The sequence below is a fragment of the Panthera tigris genome, chromosome C2 (genome assembly GCF_018350195.1).
Source record: "Panthera tigris isolate Pti1 chromosome C2, P.tigris_Pti1_mat1.1, whole genome shotgun sequence".
NCBI lineage: Eukaryota > Metazoa > Chordata > Mammalia > Carnivora > Felidae > Panthera > Panthera tigris.
The window spans coordinates 59,424,309-59,437,936 of NC_056668.1; the positions used below are offsets into that span (position 1 = coordinate 59,424,309).

The 13,628-nt window shown below is 40.0% G+C and overlaps 1 protein-coding gene across 4 annotated transcripts in view; it reads left to right on the plus strand.

Annotated features, from left to right (window-relative positions):
- Positions 1–13,628, plus strand: part of SIDT1 (SID1 transmembrane family member 1) — a 109,452-nt gene that overhangs the window by 76,672 nt on the left and 19,152 nt on the right. For all 4 annotated transcript variants that reach the window (XR_006207812.1, XM_042957158.1, XM_042957159.1 and 1 more), the window contains 4 exons: positions 9,247–9,318; positions 10,598–10,743; positions 11,586–11,659; positions 12,945–13,011. Coding sequence is in view for 3 of the 4 variants with exons in the window: in XM_042957158.1 (XP_042813092.1) it covers positions 9,247–9,318; positions 10,598–10,743; positions 11,586–11,659; positions 12,945–13,011 (359 nt within the window). In the remaining variant the exon portion in view is untranslated. The remainder of the gene's footprint in view (positions 1–9,246; positions 9,319–10,597; positions 10,744–11,585; positions 11,660–12,944; positions 13,012–13,628) is intronic.

Consider the following 13,628-nt stretch of genomic DNA (forward strand, 5'->3'; position numbering starts at 1 on the left):
GAGTTTGGAGGAGTCAAGGAGCATAGGCCACCATCAGGTTCTGTGGCAATGGGTCTCAAACTCTAGTCCTGATGCTTCTTTTTACAAATTTTCTTGGCTTTTCTTGCCACTTTTTCTTTAAGAGAAATCTCATTTTTGTGGTTTTCCTCATTCTCTCAACTTAAAAACAAAACAAAACAAAAACCTCCAGACTCACTTTGTTTATCTTACCCCACTGCACGTGCCATTGTGACCCCAGAGAAGGGGAGAGGTTGAAGGCTACCACAGCAAGAAGACAAGGCAGAGAAACTCTTGCAAGAGAGAATGAGGCCACTTCTTTGAGCCCAGTGGGATGGTGGGAGGAAAAAGTGACCAGCTAAACATGACGTGTATTTCTTCCTCTCCATGCTGGAATCTGGAATGTGGCCATGGAGTACTGATAGGTTACAAGGAGTGCCAAAAACAGAGATTTTACTCAATTTGCCACTGGGGACTCAGGATCCTTGCCCTTTTGTTTTTTTCCCCTCAGAAACATTCTCTTCAATAGATATGCTTAACGTTGGTGGCAAAATTTTACTAGAGTAGAAAGGCTTCACTGTATATGGTTTATATTTAAAGTTTATTCATCTTTCTGCAGAGAGAACTTCTAAAACTATGTGCACTAAGGAGGTGGGCCAGCTATGACACCTGGGCCATGCTCCCCTGTACTCCATCCAGGTGGAGGGGGACAACGAACCAAGACCCTGGCCAGACCCTCCCAGCAGAGAGAGTTCCAGTAGCTCTCCCACCGTTTGCTGGAGTTTGAAGGCCGGATCTTTCATATTCGAGTTGCCCTTTTATTTTTTTTAAGTGTTTTTATTTATTGATTTTGAGAGGGACAATGTGCGTGTGCATGTGAACAGGGGAGGGGCAGAGAGTGAGAGAGAGAATCCCATGCAGCCTCTGAGCTGTCAGTGCAGAGCCCATCTCGGGCCTGAATCCACAAACCATGAGATCACGACCTGAGCCGAGACCAAGAGAGTCAGATGCCTAACCAACTGAGCTGCCCAGGTGCCCCTAGTTGCCCTCTTAAACCGTGGTTTTTGTCAGCGCCCCAAGGTACACAGATCTGTTCATGGTCCCTCCCACTGTAGTTCCCATAGTGTCCTTCCTTACCATGTCTTTGTTTTTCTTGCTGTTCTATCTTTACTTGCACAGAAGCTACTCAGGCAGCCCTAGGTTCTTCGGGAGGAATTGCTTTATAAATGGGTGTAGATTTGGTGTGTCCGTGGAGGAGGTGAGCTCAGTGTCTTCCCATGTTGCCATCTTGGACTGGAACTCTCTCCTCATCTGTTGAGACTAGTTGGGATAGGTAGCCTACTGGCATAAAACTGAAATTTTCCAGCAGCTAGTTCCCATCATCTCTGACTACCTCTTCAACTTCCAACCTCCTGAGTCCAGAGACAGAAGGCAAGACAATTATAAATATGAAATCTGAAAGATCCAAACATGCTCAAAATGAAGTAAAGTTTTTCTCCTCATGTTGAGCATTTAATATTAAAAGCCAACATGCAAACATATCTTATGCAGTGTAAGTAAACAGATGGCAAAGGGCTCATGCTCAGAGAAAAAGATGCCAGAATAACTCTCTTCATTAAGATGAGCTCATTCACAACTTTATATGTTTACTTATTCCCAGCCAGAACATCTTGGTCTGTCCTATAAACTGATATTTTGTGTTTAATTCTTTCTAAATACCATAGAGTTAAATATAAATATAACTCTCCTTCTGGGAGCATACTTGAAGTTTGGGAGCCAATGTTCTGGTTTTTTGCATTCTGAGAAGGTCTTAAACATTAGAAAAATTAACAGAATACTGTTATACAAAGTTGCCAATCTCATATTTAAATTGTGCCTATAAAGTCCACAGAGTTAGGGGCGCCTGGGTGGCTCAGTCGGCTAAGCGGCCGACTTCGGCTCAGGTCATGATCTCGCGTTCCATGAGTTCCAGCCCCACATCGGGCTTTGTGCTGACAGCTTAGAGCCTGGAGCCTGCTTTGAATTCTGTGTACCCTACCTGCCCACCCCCACCCCCACCACTCTCTGCCCCTCCCCCACTCATGCTCTGTCTTGCTCTGTCTCTCAAAAGTAAATAAATGTTAAAAAAAATTTTTTTTTAAGAGCACATTTCTTAAAAAAAAAAGTCCACAAAGTTAAAACATCTTTATGTTCTGGCACTTGTCTTGCCCATGAAAATCTTGGTTCTCTTGTCCATCCTAGAATTAGTGATGTTGCAGATGCCTCAGAGTGAAAATGGCTAACAACCAGATTAGAATCACAGCTTGCTCAATCATGAGCCAGAGCTAAGTACAGAAATCAGCGACACATCCAAGTCTGAACAGACCCACACAGCTGGCTTTTGCTTTTTAATGAAGTGTCACCTAAAAAAACAGCGATTGTTTTTGTTTGCTCACTAGCTTTGATTTTAGGTTTTGTGGGTTTTTTTCTCCTTTGTTTACACCCACAAAAACATTGCCTCCCACAAACCATTTCAACCTCCTGTCATAACCAAACTCAAGCACTTTCCTATGCACACTTCTGCCTCTCGTGGTAGAGGGCTTCTCAGTAGCACCAAAATGCCAAAAATTCTGAATTTTATGATTTTAGTGTCATTCTTCACTTCCTATTTACACATTTAATAATTTTAAAATTACATCTTTATAAAAGGACATAGGGTAATGGTAGAACTTATATGTAATGTAGATCTTACATCTACAGATTTAATCCCTATCAAAATACCAACAGTAGTTTTCATAGAATTGGAACAATAATCCTAAAATTTGTCTGAAAACACAAAAGACCAAACAGCCAAAGCAATCTTGAAAAAGAACAAAACTGGTGGTATCACAATCCCAGATTTCAAAATATACTATAGAGATATAGTAACCAGGGGCACCTGGGTAGCTCAGTTGGTTAAGCATCCAACTTTTGATTTCGGCTCAGGTCACGTGTCATGATCTCACAGTTCGTGAGTTCAAGCCCCATGTGGAGCTCTGCACTGACTGTGAGGAGCCTGTTTGGGATTCTCTCTCTCTCTGCCCTTCCCTTACTTGCTCTCTCTCTCTCTCTCTCTCTCTCTCAAAAATAAATAAATAAACTTAAAAAAATATATATGTGGTAATCAGAACAGTGTGGTACTGGCATAAAAATAAGACACATAGATCAATGGAACAAGATAGAAAGCCCAGAAATGAGCCCACACTTTTATGGTCAATTAATCTACAGCAAAGGAGGCAAGTATATACAATGGGAAAAATACAGTCTCTTCAGCAAATAGTGTTGGGAAAGCTGAATAGCTACATGCAAAAGAATGAAACTGGGCTGTTTTCTCATACCATACACAAAAATAAACTCAAAATAGATTAAAGACCTAAATGTGTGACCTGAAACCATAACATTTCTAGAAGAAAACACAGGCAGTAATCTCTTTGACCTCAGCCTTAGCAACATTAGCTATGTCTTCTCAGGCAAGGGAAACAAAAGCAAAAATAAACTATTGAGACTACACCAAAATAAAAAGTTTCTGCACACCAAAGGAAACCACCAACAAAACAAAAAGACAACTTATTGAATGGGAGAAGATACTTGCAAATGACATATCTACTAAGGAATTAATACCCAAAATATATAAAGAACCTATATAGCTGAACACCATAAAAACACATAATTCAATTTAAAAATGGGAAGAGGACATGAACAGACATTTCTTCAGTGAAGACTTACAGATGGCCAACAGATACATGAAAAGAGTGCTCAACACCACTCATCCTCAGGGAAATGCAAATCAAAGCCACAATGAGGTATCATCTCACACCTGTCAGAACGGCTAAAATCAAGAAGGCAAGAAATAACAAGTGTGGGTGAAGATATGGAGAAAAAAGAACCCTCATGCACTGTTGGTAGAAATACAAACTGGTGCAGCCACTGTGGAAAACAGTGTGGAAGTGCCTCAAAAAATAAAAGAATCAGGGCACCCAGGTGGCTCAATCAATTGAGTACCCAACCTCAGCTTACGTAGGTTCACGCCCATCAGGCTCTACGCGGTCAGTGAAGAGACTGCTTTGGATCCTCTGTCTCCCTCTCTCTCTGTCCCTCCCCCACTTGTGTGTTCTCTCTCTCTCTCCCTCTCTTTTTCAAAAGTATATAAATATAAAAAAAAATAAAAAATAGGGGCACCTGGGTGTCTCAGTCGGTTAAGCATCTGACTTCAGCTCAGGTCATAATCTCGTGGTTCATTAGTTCAAGCCCCACATTGGGCTCTATGCTGATAGCTCGGAGCCTGGAGCCTGCTTCAGATTCTGTATCTCCCTCTCTCTCTGCCCCTGCCCTGATCACGCTCTTTCTCTCTCTCTCTCTCTCCTTCTCAAAAATAAATAAACATTCAAAAAAATTTTTTTAATTTAAAAATAGAATTACCATATAATCCAGCAATTCCACTACTGGGTATTTATCCAAAGAAAACAAAAACACTAATTCAACAAGATTTAGGCACATCTATGTTTCTTGCAGCATTATTTACAATAACCAAATTATGGAAGCAGCCCAAGTTTCCATTGGTTGATGAATGGATGAAGAAGATGTAGGGTGTGTGTGTGTGTGTGTGTGTGTGTAATAGAATATTACTCAGCCATAAAAAAGAATGAAATCTTGCCATTTGCAATAATATGGATGGACCTAGAGGGTATAGTGCTAAGTGAAATAAGTCAATCAGAGAAAGATAAGTACTATATGATTTCACTCATATGTGGAATTCAAGAAACAAAACAAATGAACAAAGAAAAGGACAAATTAAAAGAACAGACTTTTAAATACAGAAAACAAACTGGTGGCTGCCAGAAGGGAGGTGGGTGGGGTTACAGGTGAAATAGGTGATGGGGATTAAGAGTACATTTATGATAAGCACTGAGGAATGTACAGAATTGTTGAATCATGTTGCACACCTGAAACTAATATCACACTGTTTGTTAATTACACTTGAATTAAAAACTTTAAAAGAGGGAGTTTGAGCTTGAAAAGAGACAAATATGAAAGACACTGAGGGAAATGACCCAATAGAAAATCATTGGTAAGCAGTAGCAGACAACCTAAAAAGCAAATGTTGCCCTTAGATGCTTCTTTAAAGTATCAGCTTATTATAGTGGAGATGAGAACAAGTCTCAACCTCCTTGTCTTTTTGAAAGATATTCTTGAATACTCCATGAAAGTAACATGCTCGCTGCCAGTTATTCATATACTGGAAGAAAATCCTGGTGTTGTTTTTCAATTAAGAAGATAAGTTTTGGGGCACCCGGGTGGCTCAGTCAGTGAAGCGTCCAACTCTTGGTTTCTGCTCAGGTCATGCGTGATCTCAGGGTTTGTGGGTTCGAGCCCCACATCGGGCTCCGTGCTGACAGCACAGAGACTGCTTGGGATTCTCTCTCTCTCTCTCTCTCTCTCTCTCTCTCTCTCCCTGTCCCTCCGACACTCTTGCTCTGTCTCTCAAAATAAATAAAAAATAAACATTAAAAAACAATAATAAATAAATAAATGAATAAATAAAAAGAAGATAAGTTTTGACTGAAACTAATACAACAAACCACTCTCGGTGCCTCTCTTTTGTTATTTTAAAATGGTGAGAACAGTACCCACCTCATTGGGCTGTTGAAAACTTAAATGAGTAAATTCTTGAAAAGAAATTAAAAGGGTGTCTGACATGCAGTAAGTTCTCCATAAACATCAACTAGCATCAACAACCACAGTAGTGAGATGCAGTAGTTCTATAATATATAATAGCAGCGAGAGCGTTAGTTATCATAGCAGTACTAGAGGTGGGGGTCATAGTAAGTAGTACTTGTTATTGTCAATAGTATCCAGCAGCAAAGCTCTGTGCTGTAACTACGACCAAATCTGTCCTAGAACGAAGAGTCAGTCAAGTTGTACACATCTCCACATGACGTTATTATTGGGCACAAAAAAATTTAATACCTCATACTTACGGGTCTGAAAATAACCTGTTTCTTTGTCTTGAAGTTGGATGAAAAGCAAAGATGGTGGTGAAACCACGTTCCATATTTACGGGTAAGCCCAAGAAAGGCCAAGGTACATCTACTTTCTTGAAGTGATGAGAAATCTATCAAGGAATCTCCAGGCCTAGGAACAGCGCCAGGGAGTCTGCACTCTGAGGGCCTGGGAACAACCCTGCCTGCCAGGAATGCTGTGTTAGTTAAAGACCTTGGCTGAGCCAGCTCTTGCTAAGCTACCAAAAGGAGGAAGGAAAATGAGTCTCCAAGGCCATCTCTCATCACCTGACTAAATATTTTGAACTCAGGATTTAAATATTTTCCTTTCTTTTTTCTTTTAAGTTTATTTATTTTGAGAGAGAGCAAGAGTACGAGCAGAGGAGGGGCAGAAAGAGGGGAGTGAATCCCAAGCAGACATGGGGCTCGAACTCATGAACACATGAAAGCATGACCTGAGCAGAAATCAAGAGTCTAACGCTTAACCGACTGAGCCACCCAGGCGCCCCTTAAATCTTTTTCTTCATGAAGGAAATGAATGAACACAAAAAGACTAAAAGATATGATAAAGCCTACAAATTAGCCTGAAAAACCGTGAATGATTTTACTGCCCACCAGCGGAAGGAAGTTTGAGAGGTGGATGAGGAGAGCTGGCTGTGGTAAATGATGAACTGGTGAGGCTTTTGGTTCCGTTGTGTGGGTTACATACTGCAGCATGAACGCAAACTGTAACAAACTGCATTTTCAATGAAGAAATGGAAATACATTTACAGTGAGGGTATCATAGAATATCCTCAGTTATGTGTCTTCACTGAAAATCTATTTCTCTGCAATAAGAGACTGACTGGGTAACACACAGACCTTTCTGCCTGTAATGTGATACAAGCGATCTCACTTCAGAAGGAAGATACTATACTGAAATGCCCACCAGCCTGACAATATCCTAGATCCTTGACAAAGCTCAGGAGGCGTAAAGAAACATTTTCAAGCATCTCCGCAGATGAGTGTGGCTCCTGGAAATATTGTAGCATGAAGTCAGAGTCAGAGAAACTGCCTAGATACCCTGCTTAATTGTGGTTTCTCCTCTCCTTGTTCAGATCCACCTAATTCTCGGAGGTGAATAAACTCAGTGAATAGCATCTTGCCTAACAACCAAGGAGAAGGTTGGAAGCTATTTCTCTCTGATATTGGTGGTGACATGGCTCCAGATGACTGCACCAGACACAGAGAGATGAGTTCACTCCCTGTGCTACAAGGAGTACTTCAGTGGAAAAGTTTGGGGAACATTATCTTAATTTATCTCTCACTGCCAACAAAAATTTGGCAACAGATACAGAAATATCTCTCAAAATATCTCATATTCTTCCATATCCTTAGTTCAGTTTTCACCATTGATTGCTCCAAGGAGTGCTGTAATTTCCTCCCTATCTGGACTTATCCTGCCAGTGGTTAAGGTGCTGCTAAATGCTATTTTGAAAGCCTCCACATTACAGCGGTTTAATGACAGACAGATACTTCTGTGTTTCTGTTCAGTGGTGACCTTCCTCAAAGTGATTTCAGGACCTGTGCTCTTTTGTTCTTGTGATTCTGCAATACTTTCACGCAGGAACTGGAAGATTTTTTTTTTCTCTGTAGAGTGCCAAATAGCAAATATGTTAGACTTCACAGGGCCGTATCATCTCTGTCACAACTGCTCAACGCTGCCACCATAGCCAAAAGCAGCCATAGACATACCCAAGTGGCTGTGACTGTGTTTCAACAGGACTTCATGTATGAGTACTGAAATTTGAATTTCATGTGATTTTTACCTGTCATGAAATCTTTTGATTTCTTTCCCCAACCATTTAAAATATTTATTTTCCTGTCCAAGATTTTACCTAAATTTAGGTTAGTTAACATATACTGTAGTTGTGGTTTCAGGAAGAGAGTTTAGTGATTCATCACTTGTATATAACACCCAGTGTTCATCCCCACAAGTGCCCTCCTTAATACCCATCACCTATTAACTCATCCCCCCACCCGCCTCCCCTCCAGCAACCCTCAGTTTGTTCTCTATAGTTAAGAGTCTCTTATGGTTTGCCTCCCTCTCTGTTTTTATCTTATTTTATTTTTCCTTCCCTTGCCTTATGTTCATCTGTTTTGTTTCTTAAATTCCACATATGAATGAAATCATATGGTATTTGTCTTTCTGTGACTGACTTATTTCACTTAGCATAATACACTCTAGTTCCATCCACATCATTGCAAATGGCAAGATTCTATTCTTTTTGATAGCTGAGTAATATTCCGTTGTGTATATATAAACCTCATCTTCTTTGCCATTCATCAGTTGATGGACATTTGGGCTCTCCATAATTTGGCTATTGTTAGTGCTGCTGTAACACATTGGGTTGTATGTGCCCTTTCAAATCAGTATTTTTGTATCCTTTGGATAAATACTTAGTGCAATTGCAGAGTCATAGAGTAAGTAGTTCTATCTTTAACTTTCTGAGGAACCTCCACACTGTTTTCCAGAGCGGCTGCCCTAGTTTGCATTCCCACCAACAGTGTAGGAGGGTTCCCCTTTCTCTGCATCCTCACCAACCTCCATTGTTTCCTGAGTTGTTAATGTTAGCCATTCTGACAGGTGTGAAGTGGTATCTCATTGTGATTTTGATTTGTATTTCCCTGATGATGAGTGATGGTGAGCATTTTTTCATGAGTCTGTTCACCATTTGTATGTCTTCTTTGGAGAAGTGTCTGTTCATGTCTTCTGCCCATTTCTTAACTTGATTATTGATTAGGTGTTGAGTTTAATCAATTCTTTATAGATTTTGGATACTAGCCCTTTATCTGGTATGTCATTTGCAAATATCTTCTCCCATTCCATAGATTGGCTTTTAGTTTTATTGATTGTTTCCTTCACTGTGGAGAAGTTTTTTGTCTTGATGAAGTCATAATAGATAATTTTTGCTTTTGTTTCCCTTGCTTCCAGATACATGCCTAGTAAAAAGTTGCCACAGCTGAGGTCAAAGAGGTTGTTGCCTGTATTCTCCTCTAGGATTTTGATGGTTTCCTGTCTCACATTCTAAAACCATTCTTAGTTAAAGGGTTATACAAAAATAGGTAGCAGGCTAGATTTTGCCTGTAGGTCACAGTTTGGTGAGTTTTATATTGGACTGATGATTCAAGCTACTTAGAGTTGTGTTGTTTTAGCAACTGGACATGAAGTGTTTGCTTTTCTTTTTAACAGGCTCTGGAAATATGGCGGTGTCACATCCCATTGCTGCCAGCACCCCTGAAGGAAGCAATTATGGGGCAATAGGTATTGCCTACTATGAGTCCATTCATTGAAGTATTTCTTAATTCTCCAGAGAATAGGATAAAAAGGGCCTTCCAGCCACTATTAACTGTGTGAGTGGGCAAGGCAGTCATCGTCTAAGATTGTCTTCTCTTTATAAGAGAAATTGGTTGGAAGATCTGGAAGGCTCCTTCCAGCTCCAACCTTCTCTAGTTTGTTATTCTGTGCTAGCCACACTTGAGCAGAATTCCCTACCATGGTTGCCATCAACTCCCAAAGTCTGTGTGGGGATGTTTTCATACCCGGCCTGAGTTTAGGGCATGAACAGTATGTCAGAGCCGGTGTCAGGGAGCCCGAAATCAATTGACGAGCTCTTTCATTCTCAGGTTTCAGTGGAGTAAGGGCGATCAGAAGACTAAGGCTGTGCTGCAGGTGAACATGGCTGTAGCCTGACAATCGTTCATTTTGGCTAACTTCATAATTGAACCTAGTCATTCACATGGCAACCCCTCAATGTTCATTGCGTGGCCTGAAAGAGACAGAATTCCTGTGGGTCTGTGAATGGTTTGCTTAATATGTCAGGGAGATGGGCTGGAGTCCTTCTTCCTACTCTGGTGTACTGTAACTTTGAGAAGCATGTGGGTTTCATGCAGGCTACTTATTTCTGGCTCTGCAAGAACAGGATTTTTTTTTTTTTAACTAACTGAACAGAAGCAATAAAACAGAAGGTAGGCTCAGCTCATGTGCTCATCAAGCTGCACAAATTCCCATCTGCTCTGGGAAACATTCATGAGAACACAAGGATTCTTCTTCCTGAGAGTGTTGTTCTCATTATATAATCATAGATGCGGCATGTGGGGGGTTTCAGTGTACAAATACTTTACCCACGAGCAATGTATAGCTGCTGGATATGCGTGTGCTTACACGGGTCTGTGGTCGATGCTATACATAACTGTGCATGTGTATGTTTATATATTTATGTTCATATTGTAAAATATGAAACATGGCATATAAGCATAATCTTATTTTTTGCATCCAAGTAGTTAACAGAGCAGTTGCCTTTATGTTCTTAATATGCATTTAGCCCTAGAAATAGACAATTTAAATATAAAAATAGGAGAAGCGGCAAAGTAGAAGTCCATTGAGGAGGAATTAAGAGAAAGAACATGTGTTGTGGGTAAGGAGTTCGTTTTTACCAACACAACATCTTCAAGAATGAGTCAGCACTGCTTTTTTGCAGAGAGGGATAGGCTGCATGGGTTCTTCCTAGCTTCGGAAGGCAGATGAGTTTTCTCTCTTTCAGAGGAGTCAAGCTCCAGTCCTGGCAGGCAGATGTCCTCCTCCGATGGTGGGCAGCCATGCCAGTCGGACACGGACAGCTCTGTGGAGGAGAGTGACTTCGACACCATGCCAGACATTGAGAGTGATAAGAATATCATCCGGACCAAGGTACCTCTGCCTGGCCGTACTCTTGGCAAGGGCAGAATGTTCAACAGTCAAATACACCTTCAGCAAAGGTCTCAGTTTCCTTTATTTTTTCCCTTCAAGGGAAACCATATTTCCCTGAGGACTTTTTAGATAAAATATAACTACAGACTAAAAGCAATACCCTGCTAATTAGCATTTCTTTCTGGAGGAAGAAGGTGAGAGAATTAAGGAGAGCAGTGCATTAAAACACTCAGGGTCTGGGGGCACCTGGCTGGCTCAGTCAGTAATTCATGTGACTCTTGATCTCTGGATTGTAAGTTCAAGCCCCACGTTGGATGTAGAGATCACTTAAATAAATAAAACTTAAAAAAAAAATACTCAGGGTCTGAAGTGGATCCACCAGATGAAAGAAAAGATTCATGAGGGGTATACCTGGGAAAACTCTCTGTTTCTGTACCTATCATCCCTCAGGAATAAAGCTCATTTCTTTTTGGCATATATTTATTATATTGTGTTGTATCCAGTAAGGGATATGAAAGTGGACTGCACAGTTTCAATCGTATAATTCAAGAACCACACAGTGGACATCTCCGAAAATGGCAAAACCAGTTCCTGAGATGTAAGAAGCAGTTGAGACTCCCAATAGGTTTTTCTACATCAGCCAATTCTTACTATTTCAGAGAAAATACTAGGGTGTGTATTAGGGCATTCTGGGAAAAACAAAATTGAAAGAAAAGTTTATTAAATAATTTTAATCCCTAGCAATGGATTGGATTGAGAATTTATAAAGCTTTCCTTTGTGTGTCTTCCACAAAAAAAAAGCCAAGTACATGTTTGCATTCTTTTTTTATTTGATATTTTAGATGTTCCTTTACCTGTCAGATCTGTCCAGGAAGGACCGGAGGATTGTCAGCAAAAAATATAAAATTTATTTCTGGTGAGTAGGTGGCCACTAGGACCATGGTTCCCTTAAGTAAAATGAAAATTTTCTTAATAAAAGCCATGATCACTTATGGCACACCTTTCAGTTTAATGAGGCAAAGATATAGATGCTTCAAGGATTCATGCCACATTCTATAAGAAAAACAAAAATAAACTACAAAAAGCAGCCAGCCCTAAATTAAATACATAAAAGTAAAAATAAGAATGGTAGTAAAGTGGGGGGATGGGCATTAAGGAGGACACTTGTTGGGATAAGTGTTATATGTAATATGTTATATTGATGGGATGGGTGTTATATGTAAGTGATGTAAGTGATGAATCACTAAATTTCACTCCTGAAATCATTATTACACCATATGTTAACTAACTTGCATTTAAATAAAATTTTAAAATTAAAAATAATAAAAAACATGAAAAAAAAGTGTTCATAGTGATTAAAAAGAATCATAAGAATAGTAGTAGAATCCCATATGTTTAGGGAACACACTCAATCCGTTTCCAGAAAGGCAACCTAACAATAACATGTCACTATCTTCCATGGGACATGCTAAACTGAAGCCATTCCATCTTCTCACCCAGACTTGCTCTTACAAAAGCCAATGATTTCAGGGACTAGATGTCTACAGCGTCTCAGAGTAGCTGCGAACCACACTGAAAGGAAATGATACCACAGCCAGTGCTAAATAGACCCTGATGCAGCCTCTCTCCAAGCCAAGAGGCTGAGCTGCCTAGCAGGGGACCCCTCTCCCCTCAGAAATCCCAGGCTGATGCTGTGATAGCTCTTTCCATTTTTTTCTCTTGAAGGACGCCCTTTTACTTGGATACAGGTATTCGAGGGAAGCAAGGGACAGTGGGGGCCCCATGGAATTTCATAGTGGGACCATCATTTTGGAAGTAAGAGTTATGTAACAGAGCCACATCCTTTCATGTGATCCATCTCCCGTTACTTGCGCTCTGGTCACTTTTAATCGAAAACATCTAGCATCTAATCTAAAACAACCTAAGAAATAGGCCCTCATCAATAATTTGGTTAAAACAGAAGCAGGTATCATTTACAGTTTTACCAATGTTTGTAGGGGTGGGAGGCTGAAGAAACGGGAACTGCATAATCAGTTTCCGATTACTTTTGCAAGTTAATTAGAGAGTTATGGAGTGGAAGCGTTCTTATGTTAAAAAATTGAGCATAGTGCTCGCTTCGGCAGCACATATACTAAAAAATTGAGCAAAAATTCCATTGTTAATTTGGAAATAACTATTTCCGGTTCTTTCTGGCTGCTTAGGAACATCATCACCATTGCTGTGTTTTATGCACTGCCTGTGATCCAGTTGGTCATCACCTACCAGACAGTGAGTACCGCCCAGAACCCCAGAATCCCAGCTTTCGTGCTGCAGGGAGAGATCTTTGCTATGACTTGCAGAGAAAAGTCTATATAACTTGATCTCAGTCCAAGAATTAACTTCCGATTTCGTCTTCAAATTAGACATCTCCGTTGCTTCATCTTTGATGAATCTTTAAATCTAGTTCCCAACTGTTTTATCACAGAGGGGCCTGGGACCTCGTTATTATTTTGTCTACCAATCTGAAGTCATTACCGTAAGCTCATTCAGTCATAATATCTATCAACTATATCTGTTATTTACCAGTCTGAACTTCTGATTATCAAGGGGTAATGAGCGGAGTAAATAAAGTTCCAGTCAAAACAAAGAAACCTGGTATTTAATTTAGCCTGTGCCCTCTCATTGAGGGTACTTTTTATAAAACTACAAACAGCTTCTTAAAAAAGGGTAATAAGTTTTTAAAAAGCTAATAAGATAATAAAATTGAGAAAATATAAAATAAGAACTAAAATAGAGTAAAAACAAATAAACAAAGATAATAATTAAAACACCTTGAGAATCCCCATTGCGCCTTCATAGAACCTTGGGTCCAGATCACATAATGACCTTCTCTAGCATTTATTTTA